Raw genomic sequence first — 8,882 nt, 5'->3', positions numbered from 1 at the left:
ATTAAAGTAAAACAAAATAATAAAACAGCCACACTTTATCAGGATTTTTATAGCCTTTCCTTGATGGATCACAATAAAGCCCTGCAACTCCATCCCTTTCATGTAGTATGTATGGAATTTGTTTTCATAAGCCTCTTGTAACAGCTTAATATTAAATATTGAGGGGCAGTTATGATACACCGTTCACACGGTACTTCACATGGTACTTTTAAAAAGGATCAACTGTGGTTATTTTCCATTGTCTTAAATAGGTATTGTTGGCTATTTACACCAACTCAAGAGACAGGGAAGGCTTTTTCTGCCATGGCCTCCCTGTGTAAATTTTGTATACTTAGTAAACCCTCAAGGCACAAAAGTGGGCAGGCCCTGGCCTCAGGAGCTCCAGCAGCAAGAGTGTAAAGGCTAAGAGAGCTCTAACTGCCTTTCCAGTTGCAGGAAAGTGACCAGACCCCGCCTCATGTCCCTTTGACTTCCCTAATGGTCATTTTCTAAGGCTGTAATAGCCATTCCCAGCCCTGAGGTGGGAAAGTAGCCAGGCCTCACCCTTTAATAAAAAAAAAAAAAAAAAAAAAATTCCCTCCAATTCCAGGCCACCCTGGAAAGTCCTCCCTTCCCCAGAAAACAGACATATTCCCTCATCCCTCAATCCTGCCCAGTTCTCTGTTGCTCCTCATCCAAGCAGAGGGAGCCACCCTCCTTAGCTTTTCCCTCCAAATTAATCTCTTGCCTGAGATTTATTGTGCAGTGTGACTTTGTGGTATTCCGTGGCTCCTGACTGCCAGGATACCTTTTGGAGCAGAACTGTCACAGGGGAAATTTTCTCTGAGCCAGAGCAAAGCTGTAACACATCGGGGAAACTTTCCCAGCAGCTGGAGCACAACTTCTGCTTCAACACTTTATAGGTTTGTTACCAAAGACCCAAGAGGCAGGGTCCACAGGGGATTATAGTCTCCAAGCTTATTTGCGAGCTAACAAACTGACAAGTATTCTTACAACAAAGACCCAGGAGAAAAAAAGGCAAGGGCAGGAAACAGATAGTCATAAGCCAGGGAACGCCTGAAGCATCAGAAAGTTCGTTCACTCCTTGGGGCTTCAAAGGGGGCCCCGCTCAACCAACATCTGCATTTCAGAACTTTTAGGCAATAAGGTTGTTTGGCATGACGTAGGATCCCCTGGAACTGAGTTTACAGTAAGCCCCCATGTAGGTGCTGGGAATTGAACCCAGATCCTCTCCAAGAGCAGAAAATAGCTTAGCCATCTTTGCAGCCCGCCAAGACCAAGCTTACTACCTCTATTGCTTCCTCGGTAAAATGGAGTAATACGTTAAATATATATCCTGAAGTGGAAAAATGGGGAAATGTATGCCTAAGAATAGGCCGACGTTAAAAACGCCAAACATTTATGGAGAGAGCTTTTCACAATAATATACTGTGCTCCGTTCTTTACACTTACGATTCCCGAGGGATCTAGTTATTCAGAGATTCACAGCTAGGGTGGGAAATAAGGGAGACATGAGAGTTGGCAACAAGATTACAACAGAACAGACTCCGGTACAATTTTTATCCTCCAGGCTAGAGTAACGAAAAAGACGGAGATGAACACATTAACAAACGAGCAGTCCGAACGATAATCCGGACCGCAGACTCAAGATCTTTTAACTCCTTCAGAAACAGGGTGGCCCTCGCGAGAACCTAAGTCGCTCCCAGAAATCTGCAGGTTTAAGCGTCACTTTCCCGAGCCACTGACTAGTCTTCCATCGGACGGATCCCTTCAAGGGCCAAAATTCATTAGCCCTCGCGTCTCTTCCTGAGGAGTGGCGAAAATGGACCAATTAGAAACTATCGATTTCGTATTTCCTAAGCTCCACCCCTTGACCCAGCACCAGGACGGAACAATACAATCAGAGGATCCGGGGGCGGGACAGAACGCGGAAGCGGAAGCGGCGGTGGGTGGCGGAACTCCGCGAGCTTCTGCCCCACGTGTGCGGTGAGTGTTATGGAGAGTTTGATGAGGGATGTGCGGGGCCAGTTTCCGCCGACCGCTCTGGACCGGGGAGTTCTGTGGAGTAATGGGCGAGCGGCGTCTTCAGACCCGCCCCCGGGACGGTCTACCCGGCCGCTTCGATGGCTCGGAGTTGGAGGAATCCTGGCGAGGGCTGGAGTTAAGCCCTCTCCGTTGATTATTGTAGAGTTAGAGGAACTAGTTTTGCTTTGAAACCCAACCTGTGCGGGTCACAGTCACCCCTCCCGTCCCGTGGCAGACACTGTGCATAGGAGCAGTGCAGGAAAAAACTGAAGAAGTGATCCATAAGCCGAGACCTAAAGCATGGTGGGAGGCAACAGTATTTTAAACAGAGGCGGTGGGCTGTCCTGGAGGTGGGAGTTAGGAGTACGGCGCGGACTGGACAACGAGGAGGGTAGATCGTTGTGTGTAATGGGAAGCAGTTTTCTTTGTTCCGATGCATATAAAATATTGAAGGATTATTAGAAAAAATCGAGAAGCTCATGGTAGGCCTTAATTCTCGTAAAGAAAAATGTACTTAATTTGCAAGTTCGGTAAGGAGTGTTTTGATGATTTGCATTGAGTGTTAGTAGTAGAGACAGAGGTCTCTTTAAGGAGATTGCAGAATAACTTACTGATGGGTATAAGATGACTGACAAGTAAAAATCAGGAGCAATGCTCCAGTTTTCTCTTTGAGAAGTGGAGTAGATGATACCTCGTTTGCTACAGCAAGACTAGGCAGGGAGAGAAAGAGAGCAACTTGTAGTGGGAATGCAGAAGATCATGTCTCAGACATTAAGCATAAGATGCCAATTATATACATAATCAAGAAGTGTTGAGGACTAAGTTCTGTAGGTTTAAGAAGCCGTCTTGGGATCTGAAGACACCCTTGGCCCAAGGCTCCACGGTCTAGAAAACCTAATTTGCTTGTCTTGCTCTTGGGTTAGCCATTAATTTGATAGTGAAGTAACTTCAAAAACAGTGAGTTAGTGATCAGGGTTAACGTCATCGTGGCTGCCACATCCCTTTGTCACTGTGAGAACAGCATCTTCGATATCATGTGCCATCCTCTCCCCTGGCCCAGGCATAACCTCAATCTAACAATGAAAATCTTAAAGCCCCAAAGGGGACATAACCTGTAAAAGCAGAAGAGGTGTGATGGCTACATTACTAGTATCTTGGAATAGGAAGAGGACAGGAGTGAGAAAATTAACTTGCAAATAAACCCTGTTATACCAGTGTTAATTTCGTAAGTATCATCACACTGTCTTTTAAGTTGTCAGTGAGGAAGCTGGGTAACAGATCTATAGGCTCTGTATCATTTTAACTCCAGTGTAAGATACATAGTTTCAAAATAGAGTATGTAAATAAAGGTATCTTTAGGAAGCTACATGTGAGGGCCATTGGCACAGTTGCTTAGCATGTGCTATTTACATGAAACCTCCATGCAGGAATGCAAATGTGAATGTGATATCTTACCAAGTGATAAAATGAGTGTACAATCAAAATGCACAGTGGGAAGCTGAACAGTTGCTGTGCTGGGATTATAGATCGTGCTTGGGAAGTCTTGTGCAATAGGTAGTTCACAGTAGCAAATTAAAGAACTTGAAAACCCTTTCTTTACTCGCTGACCACTACTGTTTGATTCACCGCTTCTCAGTCTCAGATACAACCTGGAACCCTGCTGAAGATGTTCCAGTGTCCTGAGGAATTCATCCCGTTTTGAGTTTTGAAACAGTATCTCATGATGTAGGCCAGGCTGGCCTCTAGTTTATGTTGCCCTGAGTAGCCTTGAACTCACAGTGATCCTTCTGCCTCAGTCCAGGTGCTAGGATTACAACTGTGTGTCAACACAATCAACCAGAAATTAATTCTTGGATGGAAGTTTCTAATGTGTAAACCTTGTCTAGGAATTCTTGCAGGCGACTCTTGAGGTCATATAGAGATGGGTGAGCATGTAGCTTTGGGCACAGTAGACATGAACATGGTGATGCTTGCCTTTTGTCCATACATGTTCTGCTTCTTGCAGAGTTTGTAAATTGGTGGGAGGTATCTGTTACCTATACTCAATGAAGGTCACTGGGCCCAACAGTGACATGTGAGGCAGATTCTTTGAAATAAAGTATTACATAACTCGACGTGACTTAGAGATCAGCAAGTCATTTAACTACCTCTGAAACAGCTGGCCAGTAACCTTTGTTTTAGCTTTCTTTTGTTTTTATTTAATTGCAATGTGTGTTGAGTGCAGCCTATTGCTGGTTCCTGCCTTGTAACGTAGATGCTGAGAAATCCAATGGCAAAGTTGCTATTACTCATCACCAAGGCTTCCCAGGTTAAAAGCTGCTAACAGTGGTGTTTACTCTTACAGTGGTCTGTATTTAGCCAGTGCTGTTGCTTAAGTGTTGCCTCCGGGTGTGTCACACACTAGCCAGGGTGTGCATGTCCTGGGCTCTTAGGCTGGGATCTTTCAGCCTTCCGTTTTAATGTCTTAGAGGTAGCTATTACTTGGTGGACCTGAGAGCCTCCAGGCTGTGCCTGGGTGCATTATCTGAACTCAAGGACTAAGTGCTGCACCAACTACTTAATGACTCTTATTATATGAGCAAGTCAGTGATTCTTTGTGGATTTTGGCTTTTGTTTTTCAGAAGTAGTATGATGGAAGTCAAAGGGAAGAAAAAAATTGCAGGAAAGAGTCCACAGGCATCACAAGGAAAGAATAGATTTCATAAAAACAGTGGTAAGAGGGCCTTGCCCAAATGTGCTTCCCTTCTGGTGACTACTTAGATTATGGGTAATGGGAAAAGGATTTATAGCAGGTGCCGCTCTGTTTACGGACTGGGATTACAGTGAACATGGTAAGAAGAGGCCACTGCTACTGCCCACAAGCTAACCTGTTTTTCGTGGAACTTCTGCATGATTGCCAGAATCATTGAGGAATTTTTTATTTCTAAACAGTCCTTTGTGTCAGCAGTTGATGTGATCTCATGGTGTTCACATTCATTCTCTGTACAGTTTGTTTTAATATTGATGAGTGGGGCTGGCTAATCACAGCTTTTGCTTTCTGACTTCCGAATGGTGATGCCTCTGTCATTCCATCGGGTGTCAGTATTGCAGAGTAGACGCATCCAGGCCTATATAGATAACTGTTTCCTAAGCAGACTTAGGATTCCCCTCGGAATGGTCTTGTTAGCTGTTGTTATTGGCATCCTGTTTGTTAGGTATATGTAAGCTTTTTGACCAAATATTTTAACCAAATAATGTTATTATAGGCGTTACGATTTTTCCCAAATTAGACCTTTTCAGAAATACATTTAGCTCATTTTTATGATATACTTTCTTATTTTCAGTGATACTTATTTTGTTCTTAGACTCTTAATAGAACCACTGATGGAGATTTTTGTATAAATACTGATGGTAGAGCCAGTAACCTCTAGCATATGCTTAAAACAGCAGAAATATGCCAAGCTAACACTAGTGGTTGTTTCTAGGAGGTAAATTATAGTTTATTATGAACACCTCTGCTTTCTGGGGCTTACATCACTAGTCTGTATTACAGTTTTATAATCAGAAAGTTTTCTTTTGATTTTGATTTGATTGTTTAAATTCAAATCTAATCAAAAGGGTTAATGCGTGTTTGAGGATAAGGCTGTCTGTCTGTTGCACTACAGAGCACGTCAGTTTCTGCTGCATGCAGTTGAGTGGATGCCAGTGACTTAGGCTTAGAGTAGGTGAACTAACATGCTTTTGTTGTTACTGCCAGAGTCTAATTCTTCAAAGACATTGCCAAGGAAAGCTGTTAAGGATGGTGGACCTAAAGTCACATCTAAGAACTTTGAGAAAGGTGCTACAAAACCCAGCAAGAAGGGTGTGAAGCAGTTCAAGAACAAGCCACAAGGGGGCAAAGGACCGAAGGACAAATTTCAGAAGGCAAATAAATTCAACAAGAAGAGGAAATTCCAGCCAGATGGTAACAGTGATGGTAAGTGTGACTCATACAGATATTGCAGAAACCTCCCCGTGCTGAGTGGTGGCTGAAACAAGGTGTGCAGGTCCTCCACACTGTCAAGACCACCTGTCCTTGCTCTGACACAGGCAGCATTTTGAAGTAAAAGGACGGAAGCACACAAGGGTTTAAGTAAACAACAGCATGTTTGCTAATCAAAATTTCTCTTCCTGGCTTCGTGGATCAGAGCACTTGTTCTTGCAGATGGCCCAAGTTTGATTCTCAGCACCCTCATGGTCCCTCACATCCATCCGGAATTCCATTCAAGGGGATCAGTGTCTTCTTCTGACCTCCTCAGGCACCAAGCACATATGCTGTGCACAGATATGAATGTTATCAAAACGCTCACAAGATGAATCTAAAAACAACTGGTATTTATACTTAGGACTTACAATGACTCAGTTTACTTTTTTATTCTTTCGGTTTTTGCAGTGAGTCAAATTTATAATCAGAGTGGGAGACATTTAAAAATAACTAATTTCTAAAGGACTTGGGGGAGAGACTCGTGTAAATAATACCCTAGTGAAATACTTTCTTCATTTTTCTCACTGGTTGGTATTACTGTTGTGTGACTGATCACATAATCAGGTTTCAAAGATTGCAATATAATACAGCTATAAGTAGATAATCTGTATAAAACTTTATAGCATCAATCTGTAGAAAACTTAGAAGCTTGCTATGTATTGTCATGGGTGAAAAGTGACTGTGGATTGTCCCTGGATTTGTATCTTGTTTCTACCACGTGGGGGTGGGGGGGCTTTGGACAATGCACTTAATGGGTGGTACCTGCTTCCCTAGTGTGGAGGGGGTGATTAAAGCCATATCTGCCTCATGCTCTAAGAATTAAATAATGCATGACAGCTCTTGGAACACGGAGTTTTTGTTTTTGATGTTTTGATTGAATGCGAGCCCCATGTGTACAAGTGCCCTACCACTGAGCTTCACCACCCACTTTTGAACAGTGGATTTCTCAAATTATTTTTCCCGTTTTAAATCTGGACTAACTTGTTTCCATTGTAAACTCTGACTTAAAGACAGTTGTCCATGCTCTAAAATGGAGTGTTGTTTCACAATTGAAGATGGTACTTCACATGTGTAGGCACTTTTATAATCCTTTTATATTCCATTTTCTCACTAGGTCTCCTGTTAAGAATAAGATAAGCCATTAAAATGGCTGGGCTGTGGCCAGCCAAGGTGGTACATAGACTAACTGAGTTTGAGGCTAGCTTGTGAGACCCTTGTCTTTTAAAAAGCTATTAAATAAATTGTTTTAGATACATTTTAAATGTATAGACTGGCTAAAAATTGTGATCAAATGTAAACGTTCTGGGAAATTGTGTTTTCCCCTTGTAGCTTCTAGAATGAGCATTGGTTCTGGTGATTGTCCTTTGTACTAACTTCACATTTGCGTATAGTATTTGGGATGCTAAACACATTGAATCTGGATCTAGGATCAACAGCCAAGAAACCCAAGTGGGATGACTTCAAAAAGAAGAAGAAAGAGCTGAAGCAGAGCAGGCAGCTCAGTGATAAGACCAACTACGACATCGTGGTTCGAGCAAAGCACATTTGGGAGAGCTTGAGAAGGTACTGCCACTTCGCTCTATCAGTCCATCTGAGACAAGGGCAGCGGGAAGGGTGGCCTGCAAACAGACAGTGCTGTGGGCATCAAAGACAGCGCCTAGTTTCTCTGTTGCATATGCACTCAGTCTGCTGTCACGGCAGCAGGATGGCTGTCTGCTTGGTGCAGACGTGTGTGAAGTCATTAGAATAGTGTCAGATAGCTTTATGGAAATGGAGAGACTCAAATAGATTTGATATCTATCCTGAAAGATTGCGTAGAAAATGAAGGACAATTTCTTATCAGCCAGCTTTTGAGATGTTTAAGTATTTGCCATCTGAGATTGTTTTATTATTTTTCTTTGCTTCTGAAGTTCTGGCTGTTAAGATTTAGATTGATGCATAAAATTATACCTTGTGAGATGAGTTTCTGTCTCTGAGAAAATTGCTTTTGTCTGGCTGCTCCAGAATAATAATTTTAATGTCAGAGATTTGCTGCCTTCAAAGGAAAAACTGCACTGAACTGGTGACCATATATTGCATGGTGTTTGGTTTTCATGTTTAAAATAACTTCATCTGTGCTTCCTCTGCAGAAAAGATTGTGACAAGGAAAAACGAGTGAAGCTCATGAGTGATTTGCAGAAGTTGATTCAAGGGAAAATTAAAACTGTGAGTAGAGTGTGCTCATTATTCTATTTTTAAAAGAAATCCAAGTTGCCTTTGCTCTTAGGGAAGAATAGTTGGCTGTTTGTGACAGGGGCCCACTGTTACACACATGCACAAGTGCTATTTCAGTGGCGGGACTCAAGTGTAAATGAAGTTCTTTTGTTTCGTGATTACTTTATGCATTGACATTGTTTCAGCTGCTTTTGCATATTTTATTTTTAGTGTGCTTGAGTGTTGACTGGCTCATGGCCACCTGTGTCCAAGTGTGGAAATTTTCCCCTGTGGCATCGTGCTAGTGTTCACAGCTTTCAGATTCTGGAACAGCAGATATTAATGAAAAGTGCCAGTCCAAATTGAGGGGCCATAATGCTGTAGAGTTGTGACTAGATTCAAAAACCGATTAACTGAGCTTTCTTCTCCTGTGATGGTCAGCGTGCTGTTTGTATGTGGTTCTGGTAACTGATGCAGCAACATGTCGGCATTGGTCAGTCCCACATCAGAACCTGTGAATGTTCAGCAAACAAAGCTGTAATCAATGCAGTCCTGTGGCTGTAGTTTTAGTTAGGATTGGAAGTTGAAAGGTGGTAGAATCTTCCCATCTCTTGAATTTATTTTAGTTATTAAATGTAAGAAGCAAAGCCAAATAATAGTA

General features: G+C 42.5%; 1 protein-coding gene across 1 annotated transcript in view; it reads left to right on the top strand.

The window, feature by feature from the left end:
* The first annotated feature begins 1,906 nt into the window (after positions 1-1,906).
* Positions 1,907-8,882, top strand: part of Pum3 (pumilio RNA binding family member 3) — a 31,810-nt gene continuing 24,834 nt past the window's right edge. The window contains exons 1-5 of the mRNA XM_034484678.2: positions 1,907-1,986; positions 4,647-4,738; positions 5,762-5,980; positions 7,456-7,591; positions 8,158-8,233. Coding sequence (XP_034340569.1) covers positions 4,654-4,738; positions 5,762-5,980; positions 7,456-7,591; positions 8,158-8,233 — 516 coding nt within the window. The 5' untranslated portion in view covers positions 1,907-1,986; positions 4,647-4,653. The remainder of the gene's footprint in view (positions 1,987-4,646; positions 4,739-5,761; positions 5,981-7,455; positions 7,592-8,157; positions 8,234-8,882) is intronic.

The sequence above is a fragment of the Arvicanthis niloticus genome, chromosome 1, assembly GCF_011762505.2.
Source record: "Arvicanthis niloticus isolate mArvNil1 chromosome 1, mArvNil1.pat.X, whole genome shotgun sequence".
Taxonomy (NCBI): Eukaryota; Metazoa; Chordata; class Mammalia; order Rodentia; family Muridae; genus Arvicanthis; species Arvicanthis niloticus.
The sequence above is the reverse complement of the archived record's forward strand: the minus strand, read 5'-3'. Positions and strand labels throughout refer to the sequence as shown.